The sequence below is a fragment of the Neophocaena asiaeorientalis genome, unplaced genomic scaffold, assembly GCF_003031525.2.
Source record: "Neophocaena asiaeorientalis asiaeorientalis breed wild unplaced genomic scaffold, Neophocaena_asiaeorientalis_V1.1 scaffold142, whole genome shotgun sequence".
Taxonomy (NCBI): Eukaryota; Metazoa; Chordata; class Mammalia; order Artiodactyla; family Phocoenidae; genus Neophocaena; species Neophocaena asiaeorientalis.
The window spans coordinates 2,447,786-2,464,170 of NW_020174563.1; the positions used below are offsets into that span (position 1 = coordinate 2,447,786).

General features: G+C 45.9%; 1 protein-coding gene across 1 annotated transcript in view; it reads right to left on the bottom strand.

The window, feature by feature from the left end:
- Positions 1–15,717, bottom strand: part of RMC1 (regulator of MON1-CCZ1) — a 20,788-nt gene extending 5,071 nt beyond the window's left edge. Inside the window, exons 1-11 of the mRNA XM_024757865.1 lie at positions 15,641–15,717; positions 12,870–12,954; positions 11,943–11,999; positions 10,496–10,582; positions 6,684–6,824; positions 6,272–6,375; positions 4,577–4,666; positions 4,380–4,485; positions 3,524–3,635; positions 300–344; positions 6–47 (exon numbers count right to left, since the gene is read on the bottom strand). Of these exons, the coding sequence (XP_024613633.1) occupies positions 6–47; positions 300–344; positions 3,524–3,635; positions 4,380–4,485; positions 4,577–4,666; positions 6,272–6,375; positions 6,684–6,824; positions 10,496–10,582; positions 11,943–11,999; positions 12,870–12,953 (868 nt within the window). The 5' untranslated portion in view covers position 12,954; positions 15,641–15,717. The remainder of the gene's footprint in view (positions 1–5; positions 48–299; positions 345–3,523; positions 3,636–4,379; positions 4,486–4,576; positions 4,667–6,271; positions 6,376–6,683; positions 6,825–10,495; positions 10,583–11,942; positions 12,000–12,869; positions 12,955–15,640) is intronic.
- Between the last annotated feature and the right edge of the window lie 668 nt (positions 15,718–16,385).

Here is a 16,385-nt window from a genome sequence, read left to right on the forward strand (position 1 = left end):
CGCACTGATGATGATGTCGGGCTGAAAGACAATCCAGGATGAAGAATCTACATGTCATAGGAAATTCTAAACCAGCAAGAGATGAAGACAAAAGGCAAACCCAGCTCCCACTAGCATCCTCCCACCCTGCTTTCTGAGGCCACCCTAGTGCCCGGCCCTTGATGGGAAGGAAACCCCACAGGCGCTTCCCACGACATTATTCACGCCTGACCGGGGGGCTCGGACCACCCTCAGACCCCAGTGTAAGGAGAGGTGACAGCTCCCCTGTTGTTCCCAGCCAAGGCCTTCGGAAAGGATACAGAGTTTACATGGGATGGGGGACTGGCTGGTCACGGGAGCAGGACCTACAAAGAGAGGAGACGCGTGTGTGTGAGGGCTGGTGACGCGGCCAGAAAGTGCTGCCAATACTGGGACGTAAAGGTAACACTTAATACTTCCTTCAGTAAATGTTCATTCGACTGTAGTTAGATACCGAAGAAGTGAACTGTCATGTCCCACTGATAACGCCTATAAGGAGGAAGGGGGAAGTCGAGAACCATCCATGAAGATGTCTCGCCAAGGAGAAAGCAAGTCAAGGTTCAATTCACGGCATTTTCTTTTTTACACACATGCACATTAAAGAACTGAGAAATTCACCTGAGTGATTCAGAATCAAATACTCAGATAATTCACTGAGACTATTTCAAACAAAGTGTTTTGTGGCTTAATTATCTAAATAATGAGCTCAATTCTCCACTGCACAGTGTAGGTCCAGGCAGAGATCTCACCTGGGAAGCAGACCCCCCCATAAAACCCTCACGTGACAGGGACTCACAACTACCAGTGACATTGCTCGAGTGTGTATGTCTGGGGGGGAAGCCCGCAGTAACCTTGATAAATACGGCCTGCAAACTGAACATGACTATTCCTAGTTCTGTTCCAATTACCCAGGTACAATCGGAAAATAGGTTTCAGTCGGCAGGTTGGAAAAGGTGGTAATTTTGCACAGACCCCCCAGTAGAGGACAGGGCCAGACCAGACAAGCTGAGGCAAAGAACACTTGCACTTGGAACCTACGAGTGAGGGTCCTACACGTGGGCCTTGACTGGCTACCCATCACGTTGACTTAATGCTTTGGTTTTGAAAGCCCACCAGGTGATCCTAACGTGTAGCCTACTCGAGAGCCACTGGTTGAACAGACCAAAACCAGAAGGGGAAACGAGGGAGGCTGGCTCTTCCCCAAGTTGCTGGTCTCGTCTTTCAAAATAGTCCAACAAGCTCTTCCTGACCTGCGACAGCGCACCTGTGACAGCACACCTGCGACAGCTCAGATGGGCAAGATACAAAGATGCTACAAACCTGTGAGGGGCTCGGAGTCTAGCAGGAAAAACAAAAAGTCATTAACCACAAAAAACGCTTTGCCAACCCACTCTAGAAGCCCAGAGATTCACGGACTCTTGAATTCTTATTAATCCCTGGGCTCTTGTTTTAGCCACACCTGGCCTTTGCTTTATATAAACAGCCAATCAGAACCTGACTACCTTCTTACTGGTCCTAAACAACTGCAACAGAGCTGAAGGGCTGAAACGTTTATAGTTGTTTCTGCCCCAATTCACCAGCAGTTACCTTCATGCTGAGTGAGCAGCAGATACAAGCCAACCATTTGACACAATCTACTCTTCTAAACATCACTACCCTGGGAAAAGGAAGAAGCTGGAAAGAACAGAGGGCCAAGAGACCTAATCAAATGTGCGAACTACAGCTGACCATCGAACAAGGCGGGTTAGAACCACATGTATCCACTTATACAGGGATATTTTTTTTCTTTTTTTAAAAATTTATTTATTTTTGGCTGTGTTGGGTCTTCGTTGCAGTGCACAGGCTTCTCATTGCAGTGGCTTCTCTTGTTTTGGAGCACGGGCTCTAGGCGCACGGGCTTCAGCAGTTATGGCATGTGGGCTCCGGCAGTTGTGGCTCGCGGGCTCTAGAGCGCAGGCTCAGTAGTTACTGCGCACGGGCTTAGTTGCTCCACGGTATGTGGGATCTTCCCGGACCAGGGCTCGAACCCGTATCCCCTGCATTGGCAGGTGGATTCTCAACCACTGCGCCACCTGGGAAGCCCAGGAATATTTTTCAACAGTAAAACCCACTGTGGTTGGTTGAATCCTTGTATGCAGAACCTCGGCTATGGAGGGCGGACCATAAATTACGTGTGGATGAACCCCACTGTTCAAGGTTCCACTGTAGCTTATTCTCACACTCTGCTCAGCTTCTGGCTGATCTGGCAAGTGCTCTTGCTAAACCATCAGCCAGGGCCTGATCTGATTCTTCCCTGTGACAGGTAACCAGGATATTCTGCCAGCAGGCGAGGCTGACACACCAAAGCTATCTGACGGGGATTCCTCTTAAGAAAACACTCCTCCCAGAGTTCCAAATGCGTACCATCTGACTATGGTTTACACACTGAAACTTCAACTAGCTTACTCTAGACTCCAATCTCCTTGAAGAGAATATGATTTGAGTTCTACCTTAAAATCGATTACATTGGGAAAAAGCAAAAGGAACCAAATGGTTTCTTTCCCTTTTTCTGAAATCCTGACCCTCTCTCTTCTCTGACTTCCTACTGCCACCTCTTCAGGTTGGAGGAGTGGTTCAGAATAACCTCAGAACCACAGCCTAAGTACTTACTGTGACCATCAGTCAAGGGAAAACGCAGTTATTTATTATAATTATGACACAGAATGTGCGAAAGATAAGGAAAAGCGATCCCAGGTTAAAATAACAGCCATGAGCAGCCAAATTCAACCTCAGGGCTACAGAGCACAGACCAACAGAAACGTCAAGGTCTTATTCAACATTAAAAAAATCTTTGGGCTTCAATGGGTAATCACAACTCTCCATTTTAAAGCTCAGGGAAGAGAATCATTCTATTTTCTTCAAAGGAAGATTCTTCTCTCTTACAAAACACTTTTCACAAGACTTCCCTGGCGGTCCAGCGGTTAAGACTCTGCACCTCCACTGCAGGGGACGCAGGTTTGATCCCTGGTCAGGGAACTAAGATCCCACAGAACCAAAAAATAAAAAAAACACTTTCACGGGCTTCCCTGGTGGCGCAGTGGTTGAGAGTCCGCCTGCCGATGCAGGGGACACGGGTTCGTATCCCGATCCAGGAAGATCCCACATGCCGCGGAGCGGCTGGGCCCGTGAGCCATGGCCGCTGAGCCTGCGCGTCTGGAGCCTGTGCTCCGCAACGGGAGAGGCCACAACAGTGAGAGGCCCATATACCGCAAAAAAAAAAAAAAAAAAAAAAAAACTTTCAAAAGACAAACATTTTAAGGCCACCACAGTGAGAGGCCCAAATACCGAAAAAAAAAAAAAAAAAAAAAAACACTTTCACAAGAACACAATTTTAGCTTAAAGAATCAGCAGGAGTATCATTTAAAAAACAAAACAAAAAACAGACTCACCCCTTGCAAAAGCAAACAGATCTGGGAAGCCCTTTGTCTGCTCCCCCATCCATGCACACACGGAGATTCCCTTTTACCTGCCACAGGGATCTGACAGGGCTGAATGGATCGAGCTGGAAGCACCGGGTGATGGAGGGTAATGGTGCCATCGAACTCCCCCCTCAGCTTGATATCAAATATCACTGATGTCTGAGGGGGAGAAAGACAAGACTGTGATATCAGCCCAGACAAACCACGGTTCCACCCGTTCCTCTCGTGACCTCACACCTGCTGTTTGGGATCAGCTGAAGGAGCCCCGTGTCTGCGTTCCACCCCTGCACGCTGGTTCTTATTTGAGGAGGAACCTGCTGGAACATCCCAGCTCTCTTGTACATGTCTATCAGCTCTCAGAAGTATTCCTGGAACCTATGACAAGCTGCCTCTGAAGAGCTCCATCTTTATTAGTTATCGACACGGGTGTCACCAGCCTCCAGGAGGCAAGGAGGGAAGTGGCTTGTCTCCCACCAGACACCCAGCTGGTGGGGTAGAAGCAGCAGGATCATTCTAGTTCTTTCTCTGTGGCCACAGAGCCTCGAAACCGTCATCACCTATGCTCACAGAGCCTCGAAACCGTCATCACCTACGCTCACAGAGGAAGTAAGTACAGGGCTCGTGTGCTCACACAACACACTGGCTCGGCGGGGAATCCCCAGCTGAGATGACTCGACCAAATACTTGTTCCAAAGTCCAATCTCCTCACATGTGTTACTTTGTGAAACAGTTTTTAATTATGTTAATCAACTGGTAGGGTTTTCCTAAACCATCTAGAAATCCAAACCCATTTCCACCTGGAAGATCAAAACTTTGAGCATAAAAAGCACTTTCTAGTCTCTTTCAGAATATTCTGTCCATTTTCACAGCTCTCTCAAGCAGGACACCCCCCAACACTCGTACCTCCGTGTCCTGATGATGAACGACCACCAGGTTGTCCACCACGTTCAGGGCGAACTTCCCTGTCCGGTTTAACTTCAGTATGTGCATCTTTTTACAGGCGCCTTCTCTGCAGGACAACAGAAAGGTCAAAAAATAGATCGACAAGCTTTAGTTCATATTTTACAATCGGAGAAGAGGGAAGAAAGCATTAAATATACCGTGGTAGGTGATACAGGACTACCTCCGCTCCAGTACTATTGGAGGTCCGAGAATGATGCCTCAGGAAGAGAACATATAGCTGTCCGTATCTAATCACAGAACAAAGAGACGTAAGTCATGCTGGCTGTTTGACGTCCCTCCATTCTAACTGCAGAGTTATAAGGCCACAGTTAAGTAAATTAAGAGATATTTACTTAATGGGGTATTTCGCAGCCAACAGAAATATTTACAAAAACAGTGCAGTTACCTTAAAAAAAAAAAGCCTATTATAAAGTTAAGTGAAAAGGGGGGATGCAAAACTAAATATAGCTTGGGCTTCCCTGGTGGTGCAGTGGTTAAGAATCTGCCTGCCAGTTCAGGGGACACGGGTTTGAGCCCTGGTCTGGGAAGATCCCACATGCTGTGGAGCAACTCAGCCTGTGTGCCACAACTACTGAGCCTGTGCTCTACAGCCCACGAGCCACAACTACTGAGCCCACGAGACACAACTACTGAAGCCTGTGCACCTAGAGCCTGTGCTCCACAACAAGAGAAGCCACCGCAGTGAGAAGCCTGCACACCGCAACTAGAGAAAGCCCACACGCAGCAACAAAGACCCAACGCAGCCAAAAATAGAATTAAAAAAAACAAAACTAAACTAAATATAGCTTGATCACAGTATTTCAAAAGAAAAACACAAACTTCTGCAGAATGACTTATGCAGAATGTCCAAAACTACTGGAACGAAATACATGTTGTCAAACAGCTGCCCTTGAGTAATATGCTAAGTCCATTTTCTTTTTAACTTTCTGTAATTTCCCAGTTTTATATAATGAGTACATTCCTTAATCACAGGAAAATATTATCACTCTTGACTTTTAAGCCTCATCTGATAAATGTTGCCATGACCAGTTCCTGCATGTACACTTTTATTCCAGGAGTTCACACTTTGCTGGGGCTGCCTCAGGGACAAGGAGGAGACTGGGGGAAGGGTCTCCCCCTTTGCAAGGACTGTTCTCATTTTATCTTTTTCTAAACCAGGATGCCGCAGATTTCTTAAAAAAAAAAAAAAGCATTCTAAATGCTAAAAAATTTTACTGTTTGGAAACCACTGTTTTAGGCCATAGAAGAATCAGAAGTCATTTAGGAGCAAACTATTTATATTTGTTGAATATGGGTATATAGGAGATTCTTGGTATCAGTTTCTATTCTTGTATGTTTGAAACTTTCATAATAAAGTTGTAAAATATGAGATATCTGCATTTCCAAATGAAAATATACCTTCCTACATAAGTAATTCAGGTCTACATTTTGTTAGATCAAAAATGTAAACTATGTTTTTTTTTAGAACAAGCATGATATATTTTAGCTAAAAAATAATGTGTGATAAGTTCTGACTCACTGACTGAAAAGAAATTTCTAAAACTAAGAAACCTAAGAAATAAATTGGTTCAATGTTCTCATTTTATCAGACTAGAATGGTGAAAAATTCCCTAAGATCACAAAGTTAATAAAATCAAAAAAGAATGTCATGAAGATGACGGGCTTTCTACATTCCTAAGATCTGGGTACGAAGCAGGGAAGGCGGAGTCCTTATCCTGTGTTCCAAGGCTACTGGAGCACCAGCAGCCCTGGAGCTCTTACAACATGCTTCTTCTATCATGATATCCCTGAAAGCAATCACGAGAAGGAATTCTCTCAAAGAACAGACATACATCGTCGCCATGGCAATGTCTCTCTCTGAGAGGCTCAGTTTAGTTGACTTAGGTGCAGCTGGTAATTCGATCTCAAACTTGGGCAGCTTTGACATAGTGCCAGCCTGTTTGGGGAAGAAAAAAGTTTTAAGAAAAGCTTATTAAACCCCCTCTGATGTTTTAGCACTCCCCACATCAAATCATTGAGGATATACACGCACTATGTCTTTCCATCCTTTCCAGGGTCCCAGGGTCCTGTCCCAAGAAGGACTCATTCTTGGCGGTGATGGGATGGTACGGGGTGCCCTCTAGTGGTCGGAAGTGGCAAGGCTCTTGTTGGAGGAACGTGCCCCTTTGAAGTTACTGGATCAGTTAGGATGTTAGAGGAACAAGGTAGGAGGGGAAATTTTTTTAAAGGGAAGCTGACTCTTACCCGGAAATAGAAGGGCTGCAGCACATTTCCAAGCACCGTGGTGGACAGCAGAATCACAGCACTCTCGGGACAGTACATGTACCAGTTCACATTGATGTTCTGGCTCTTCAGGAGTTTCAGATTCCGTTTCTCTGGTAATACCTGATGCAAAGTTCAAGAAACAGAGCCTTCATTTAAAAACAGCAAATGGGGCTTCCCTGGTGGCGCAGTGGTTGAGAGTCCGCCTGCCGATGCAGGGGACACAGGTTCGTGCCCCGGTCCGGGAAGATCCCACATGCCGCGGAGCGGCCGGGCCCGTGAGCCATGGCCACTGAGCCTGCGCGTCCGGAGCCTGTGCTCCGCAACGGGAGAGGCCACAACAGTAAGAGGCCCGCGTACCGCAAAAAATAAATAAATAAAAACAGCAAATGGGGAATTCCCTGGTGGTTCAGAGGTTAGAATTCCACGCCTCCACTACAGGGGACACGGGTTCAATCCCTGGTTGGGGAACTAAGGTCCTGCATGCCACGTGGCTTGGCCAAAAACAAACAAACACAACAGCAAAGTGTGTGAAGACTGGGACTTCCCTGGTGGCACAGTGGTTGGGAGTCTGCCTGCCAATGCAGGGGACACAGGTTCGAGCCCTGGTCTGGGAAGATCCCAAATGCCACGGAGCAGCTAAGTCCATGCACTGCAACTACCGAGCCTGCGCTCTACAGCCCACGAGCCACAACTACTGAGCCCGCATGCCATAACTACTGAAGCCCGTGTGCCTAGAGCCGGTGCTCTGCAGCAGGAGAGACCACTGCAATGAGAAACCAGCGCACAGCAATGCAGAGTGGCCCTTGCTCACTGCAAATAGAGAAAGCCCATGCGCAGCAATGAAGACCCAACGCAGCCATAAATTAAAAAAAAAAAAAAAAGTCTGAAGACTGACACAGTAAATGAAGAAAATAATAAAAAGCAGAAGAAAAAACCCAGTAGGTTAAACAGAAAAAAATAATCATTTTTATTTATCACAGCTACCATTTATCCAGCCCTGTGCTTAGCACTTCCAAATCTTAGCTCGTTTACTCTCTCCACAACGCTGAGAGCTGGGCATCATTAGGCCAATTTGAGGGGAGAAAATAAGGCTCGGAGAGGCGAGGGGACCTGCCTCCCCAGTGACGGCCTAGGCAGCCCACTTCACTGCCGGGCAGGGCTGAGCCTCCTCATTCCCAGGCACCGTCCACCGAAGGGCAGGGAGGAGCAGCATCCTCACTGTCACGGAAACGGTCAAACCAAACCCGTGCCCCTGGAGCCACGTGCACCGAACCAGGCGCCACCCAGCCTGCAGTCTCAATTTGAGGCTGGGAGGGGCTCCCTTCTTCTAACAGACGTGTTCATGAGACTCCGCATGCAAACCTAGTATTTTATAATCAAGACACATTTCAAATATACTCTCAATCTCCTGATACATTAAGGAATGCTGAATATAGCCCCAAGATGTTAGTTAATGCTCCCAGAACACTGCCCTGCAGAACAGACCTGGAAGTCAGGGTTGGGGGCGTGGGTTTCTCGATAATCCAGGTACAATAAAATTAAGATGTGATAGAGTCCTCTTTCTTTCTAACTTATTTCTTGAAGATCTGAAAACCATCTAGATGACCTGAATGGACGCTTTTCTACTACTGAGAACAGAAAGCCATACTTTTAAATGATTGCCCGAGGGAACCCTTCTGTAAAGCAAGTGGTCATTTCCTTGCTATCACAGGTACAAAATTCTATTTCTGTACGTATGGAATTCGTGTAGTTTTTCTTTCCTTCTGCTGGTCAGCTAAGGTTCTGGTTACAGCCCTACAGCAAAGCACCACAACATTCACTTTGCACACTGTTACACAGGTATATCTCCTCCATTAGTACATTCTAAATGACACTGCTTTCGTTAGGGCAACAAAGTTAACACTCTCCACATTGGCTCCACTTAGCGAGATCTCAGAAGCTTTCCCAATAGGTCAGGCAGCTAGAACATACTAGAAGATAAAGAGGAAGGTGCAAAGTAAAATCAGTAGAGTGAAAAGGCAACCTATGGAACGGGAGAAAACATTTGCAAATCATCTATCTGATAAAGGGTTAATATCCAGAATATATGAAGAACTCCTACAACTCAACAACAAAAAGAAATAACCCAAATAACAAAGCACTTGAATAGACATTGTCCAGAGCACATGCAAATGGCCAACAAGTCATGAAAAGCTGTTCAACATCACTAATCAGAGAAATGCAAACCAAAACCACAATGAGATACCGTCTCACAACCAGCAGGATGACTGCTATCAATAAAACAGAAAACAACTAGTGTTGGTGGCGATGTGTAGAAACTGGAACCCTGTGCTCTGTTGGTGGGGATGTAAAATGGCATACCTGCCATTGGAAACAGTATGGAAACAGTACGGTAACCCCTCAAAAATTAACAACAGAATTACCATGGGATCCAACAATCCCATTTTAGGGGTATATACTCAAAAGAATTGAAAGCAGGGTCTCAAAGAGAGACTTACACACTCGTGTTTCTAGCAGCGTTATTCACAATAGCCAAAAAAATGGAAGCAATCCAAGTGTCCATCAGTGGAAGAATGGATAAACAAAATGTGGTGTATGTATAACAATGGAATATTATTCAGCCTTAAAAAGGAAGAAAATTCTGACACATGCTATAACATGGACAAACCTTGAGGGCATTATGCTAAGTGAGGTAAGACAGCCAGAAAAAAACAAACATTGTATGATTCCACTTATATGAGGTAGAGGTCCTTAAAGCAGACAAATTCATAGAAACAGGGGAAAAACAGTGGTTACCACGGGCTGGGAAAGGGGAAATGGGGGAGTTGTTGCTTAATAGGTACAGAGTTTCAGTTTTACAAGATGAAAGTTCTAGAGATCTGTTTCACTACAATGTGAATATATTTAACACTAATGAATTGTACACTTAAAAAATGGTTACGACGGTAAATTTCACCTTATGTGCTTCTTATCACAATTAAAAAAAATTCTTTTTAAGAGGAAGAGGCAGTTCAAGAGGAAACACAAAGGTACAATACACAAAAGGTGCTTACCTCCCTCGTAATGAAACATACAAATTAAAATGGCTTTCCACTTCTCAGACTGGCAAATGTCTACAGACTTATAACATCCAATTCTGCTAAAGGTTTGGAAAATGGAGATTCCTACATTGCTAGTGAGAATGCAACTTCTAGAAGAAATTCAGTGATATCTTTTCAGCTTTCTAGATGTTTGTACCTAGGCTGTAATTTTCCCTTCCAACAATTGCCTCACCTAAGAATATAAAACAATGGTTACAAACCCGTTCACTGCTTGAAATCACTGTAGAATTGTTTGTAATCACTAAAAAGTGAAAACAAGCATGAAGTTCAACAGGAACTGGTTAAACTGTAGCAGGTCCACACAACAGAACAAATATGGAAAGACGTCTAACGACAGCTATGCCAAAAATAAATAAATAAATCAAGCCACAAGTTTATATACAACATAACCATTTCTGTAAAATAAACAAATGTTGCTACCTTTGTAGGAATGAAATGGAGGAACATGCATCAAATGGTTCATAATGGTTACTTCTAGGGACTACGGGGGACTTTTACCTTCCATATATCTTGGTAACATTTGAATGTTTTACAAAAAACATGTATTACTTGTAATCAGAAAAAAAGAATAAAAGCCCAAACGGAAGACTAAAGCTCTGGAATCTCAAAATATCTATCTAGTGCTGAATTCAAAAGGTGGCCAAAACACGATCACAGACCTTTCTCTAGCACATGTAAGTAATACAGTACCTGGTAAAATTCGATTCCTTGATCTGTGATGAAGACAATTTCAGTAGAACTGGTCCAGCAGAATCCTAGTATGTTGGCATTCTTGGTCTGAAAAGAATTGTAAAAGATTCTTTTTAATTAAAAGAAAAAAATGTATGTATAATTCTCTTCAAAAGCTTAAAATACCTTGTTGTTTGTATTGCTCTTTAATAAAAGTTACCGAGATTTGATTACTTATGAACAAATCAAACTTTCTTTTAAATACACCGCTCCCAGATTTTCACCTGTAACGCCTCACTGAGGCACCTGAATCTGAAGTCCTTCTCGTCAACAGGACAGAGAGAAAGGCAACTGCCCCGCACTCACCGATACCAACCTCTCTACTTTAGGAATCAAAGGACAGCTGACACTCTGAGTCAAACACATCATAAAAGCTGGCATTATAAAAGTATAAAGGCCTAAAGGTTCTCTGTGGCTCTTGCCCCAAATGGGGTTGGAGGCCTTGAGCCCCGTCCCAAGTCACGTGGTGAACAGCAGCAGTGGGAGCCGAAGGGCAGCTGGGCCAGGGCCAGGGCTCTGCTGCACACAGAGCACCCGGAGCTCTGCCAGGGGCTCAGGCGTTTGCAGATGGGCCCCTCCTTGCTGAGGGACCCACCTGGATCCCCAATCAGCAAAACCGTCACAAAAATGAAAAAGCTATACCCTATCCACCTGCAGCTTCTGCGGGTTTCCCGGGTGCCGCGATGCCCGCTGAGCTGAGCCCCCACTAGCCTAGTTCATCATAGCCGGCAAATCTAATTAAAATGGATTAGAATCTCCACCGAGGGAAAGAAGGGAGGGAGGAGGGAAGGGGAAGGACACGAAGAGCACAAGTCGAGAAAAGAAAACATCATCAGGAAAAAGGGAAAAAGAACTCCTTTTCCAAAAACCTCCAAAGAGGCTGCTATCGCCGCCCAGCAGAGAAGGGCAGGGGCAACAGGAAGACAACAGCTACCAAGTGCTGACATGGCTCGGTGTTCAGCATCCTGCATCCATTTAACTCTTCCAGACGAAGAAACAGGCTTTAAAAACTTTAAGAAGTGTCGGGCTTCCCTGGTGGCGCAGTGGTTGAGAGTCCACCTGCCGATGCAGGGGACACGGGATCGTGCCCCGGTCCGGGAAGATCCCACATGCCGCGGAGCAGCTGGGCCCGTGAGCCATGGCCGCTGAGCCTGCGCGTCTGGAGCCTGTGCTCCGCAACGGGAGAGGCCACAACAGTGAGAGGCCCGCGTACCGCAAAAAAAAATAAAAATAAAAATTAAAAAAAAAAAAAAACTTTAAGAAGTGTCCAAAGTCAGAGCCAACGTGAGGCAGATCCCAGCATTCAAGCACAACCTGCTTCCAAGTTCGTGCTCTAAATTACCACGCTACCCTGCGCCTCTACCCCCGGAGTTAACGCTCACCAGCTGGGAAAGGATCAGGCCCATACCTTGCACTCCTGAGTGTACTCCAGCTGAGGACTATCCGGGGTAAAATTAGAAAAATCCTGGAAAACAAAAACACACGAGGAGAAATGTGGATTGGGCAGCATACTGCCGACCTACTTTGGTATACAATGAGACAAGAGAAAAAGACAAATTTAAAAAGTGATCAGAAAAAAAAACTGACAAAACCCAGACAGGAAAAATAAAAAGACTGATTTGGACAATCTGCCCCCTTAATAGCAGCAGGCCGACAATTCAGTTTTTTTAAACGAGTTAATCCAAATACTGTTAGGGTTTAGAAACTGATTTTGAGAATTCATTCCTCAAATGGTTGATTTCAGAGAAATGGGTTGCTGTATTTTACTAGGGGCTTTCCAAAAATTTTAGTAATTAATACTTGACAGAAGGAAACAGGATTCTGCCTCCTTCCCGACAGCTTTTCCTCTACTTCACGAATGGCGATGGTGAAGATTTATGAAGACTAAAATGCTGACAGGCTGCTCCAGCTTTGAATATCTGCTCCTATTAGGTTGAGCATTCAAAGATGAGAGAAGTGAATAAATGGAGTTACTCTGGTAAGCTTAACTCACAAAGTCACCAAAGATATGCTTCGCATAACCTATGGTGCTGGCTGTCAATCAATACGAAAGACACCTGAGGTTCCAACTTACTTTAAAAAATATATTAAGTAAAAAAAAAACTAAGGCCATAAGTATTCACCCATTTAAATGTCTTTCTCACCTTCAAGAATCCAAAGGCTCAAATACAATGCAGCATAACTACAGCTTCCATGTAGCTGTAGTATAAGCTTCCAGCTTATTATTATTAAAATAATAAATGGTTCCTTTAACACTGGAATTTTGCAATTCATTCTCTTCCAAATGTACTTCTAATGCCCTTTTCTTCATACTGTATTTAAAGATATGTCTTACCACCGTCTTTGAGGTCCTCTGAACAGCCAATATCTTATTTTCTAAGGAAAACTTAATGCACTTCACTTCTCCTTTGTCCTCCATTCTTTAAAAGAAGAAAGAGCAGGTTATGAGTTACACTTCAAAACTGCATTCTAGCATCTAACATTTTGTGAGAAGAAAAAAGGCAAGTTAAATATTCAGGAAGGGACTTCCCTGGTGGTGCAGTGGTTGAGAATCCGCCTGCCAATGCAGGGGACATGGGTTCGAGTCCTGGTCCAGGAAGATCCCACATGCCGCGGAGCAACCAAGCCCGTGCCGCCACAGCTACCGAGCCAGTGCTCTAGAGCCCACAAGCCACAACCACTGAAGCCCATTTGCCTAGAGCCCGTGCTCCACAACAAGAGAAGCCACCGCAATGAGAAGCTCACGCACCACAACGAAGAGTAGCCCCCGCTCGCCGCAAATAGAGAAAGCCCACATGCAGTAAGGAAGACCCAGTGCAGCCACAAAAAAAAAAAAAAAATTCAGGAAGCAGCAAATCTTAGTTTAAAATTAAAACTATGTTTCTGAAGCTATCAGTAGGACTGCTTTTCAAAGAACAAAGTCCAACTGGCAACGGGTGGCAGGAGAAATCGACAGAATTGCAGGTAACAGCGACTGAGGGGTTGAAAACACTGCACTTTCACCTGAGCCTCCCTTTAGGCGTAACTAAGTCCAGACCCATGCAGTAACTTTCTCCACACACTGCCGCCTTCCCTCTCCATCGCCCTCACAGCAGCACTTTATTTTTTCTTTGAGATGCTGGCAGCTGTGAAATATTTATTTACATACTTATTTTATTTATTTATTTTTTTGCGGTACGCGGGCCTCTCACTGCTGTGGCCTCTCCCATTGCGGAGCACAGGCTCCAGACGCGCAGGCTCAGCGGCCATGGCTCACGGGCCCAGCTGCTTCGCGGCATGTGGGATCTTCCCGGACCGGGGCACGAACCCGTGTCCCCTGCATCGGCAGGCGGACTCTCAACCACTGCGCCACCAGGGAAGCCCTACTTACTTATTTTTGATTGACGTACAGCAGTGCTTTTCAAAGAAGTCTACTCTTTGCCACCCAGTACCCAAGGGCTGCACCGCCAGGTGGGCTCCACCTCGGGTCTCACAACTGCCTCAATCGGACATTACATGGGAAGTCAAGAAATGGACCACAGAGGAAACTCTCAGAGGAAAGGGGATGTTCACCGTCCTGACTGGTGATGGTTTCATGGATACACGTGTCGAAACTCATCAATTGCATATGTCAAATATATGCAATTAATGATAATTAGACCACAATAAAGCTACTAAAAGTAAATAAGATGTTTTTTTAAAAGAGGGTTAAGTTCAGTATCTCCCCCCCCACCCCCCGCCGAAGCCTTCCTGAGCCCCTTAATCTGGATCATCATGGCCTCACCCTCACTTTCCACACCCGAGACCACCAAGTCTTACCCCAGACCTTCTTAAGCAACCCTTGAGTGCCTATTGTTTGCTGGTCTACAGTGCCTTCAGGCTGGTCTTCCCTGCCTGCTCAGATTATAGCAATTGTCTCTTAATGGGATCCCAGACTGACAGGCTCCCAATAATCAAGCTTCAATGCTGCAACAGTGCGTTCTTTCCAAACGTTGATCTCATTATGCCACGCCCCACCTTTACCTTCAGGAACAAGATAAAGCCCGAAATCCACAGCAGAATATAGCCGACTACTGCCAGAGGTCACACCACCACCCACCCTTCCCTGCATGAAACCTCATTTTCAGTCACACAGACTCGGAGTCCCCCCAACACGGTGCCTGCATGCCTTCTTGTTTCCTCCATCCGGAAGCCTCTTCTCTTCTCTACCTAGAATCTTCTCTTTCAAGCCTCGCTCCACTGAGGCCTTCTCCCGCCTGGGCAGTGGTCTTCCCCAGCCCATCCCAAGACAAATGTCCATCTCTTCTCTGTGGCCACATTCTGAACAGAGCACTACTACAGCACCTACCACAGTAAACTGTATGAGTCCACTCACCTGCCTCCCACTCTAAATATATGACTTTTCTAGAAGGGAGCCAAGCTAACTCAAAGCCTTCCCACACCTGATGCCCAGCACAGGGGCTGCAATCAGTGTTTTCCAAACAAATGATGATCAAAGAAAAAGAGGCTGATTCATTTTCTGTTTCAAAAACGGTTTCCTATTTACACAAGACAATTGTAAAATGTAAAATGAGTACTACACCGTACTTTCCCCTTCTGTAATCAAAAGAGTTAAGGTGACCAGATAGTTTATCATCCAAACTGAGATATCTCTGAAAGTAAAAGAGGCTGCTATTCATTCCCCTTAAGTATAGTGGAAGCTGAGATTTTAATGCACTTTATTAGATGGGAAACACTGACCTAGGAATCTTCTCCACCTCCCAAACGCTCTGCAAAGACCCTGGGCCCAAAGAGGAAATGAAGGCCTCCCTCTCAAGAAACCGGAAATAGGCACATCAACGCACCCAACCGGCTAATTTCAAGTGTCAGGAAGTAGGTGCCCTGCGCTGGAGTATCTGGATCCCAAAACAACAGGGAAGGCCTCCACACGTTCACTCTGCACGAGGTTCTGAGATGTACCACCAAGGCTGCACAGCTCCCTTTTCCTACAGACTGGGATATGCCCCCCACTTCAGCCCTCTTAGCGGAGACAAGGACAAAATTTAAAACAATCTTCTGAACGACAACAGAAAAACACCATTTTGTTTACATGCTGAAATATTCTGAAAACGTCAATACAATCATTACCTAAATGAGAGGGGATTCCTGTCATCTGGGCCTTTAACTACCACTCCAGTAGCTCCACCGGATCGAACAGCAAAAACCTGAGAGGGAAAAGCAGCAACGTTTTAACGGCCTGAACTTTTAAAGGCTTTAGACACACATACCAACCTGCAACGATGATTTCTGCTACACCCTACCCTTGGTTCAACTAAACTAACGTGGCGCATAGCAAACTGCAGAGGCTTGGTGTCCACACGAATCTTCAGAAAAAAGAGAGTAGAGACCAAAAAAGTCTCCCATTCCTAGAGAAGCCCGCCGAGCGAGGCTCCAAGTTTTAATCCGTTTCGGCTAAGGCGACGCCGCGGCACTTGCGCACAACCTGCTCCTCCTCCCCGCTGCCCCCCGCACCCCGCCCCTTTACAAAATTCCGAGAATAATGAAAATCTCAACGTCTAAATCTTTGAATGCAAGGGAAACTAATGACAAATACAGACAACAAAAGGAGCCGAGGAAACACCGGAGTGCTACCAGCTGACCACACCGGCCGAGGGGCGCAGGGTGGGCGCGGGGGCTGGGGTCCACCCCGCTGTCACTTCGTGGGGGGGAAAGCCCCGGCCGCGGCGGAGCCTGGTCCCACAGGAAGGGACTGGCGCGGATCCCGCGCCCGCACGGCAGGAGAGGCCCCAGGCCTGGTCCCCGGGCTCCCAGCCCTAGCGCGCGGGACACCTGGGGGCACCGGGGGTGGGGGGGGGGCGCGCCGGGCCGCGCG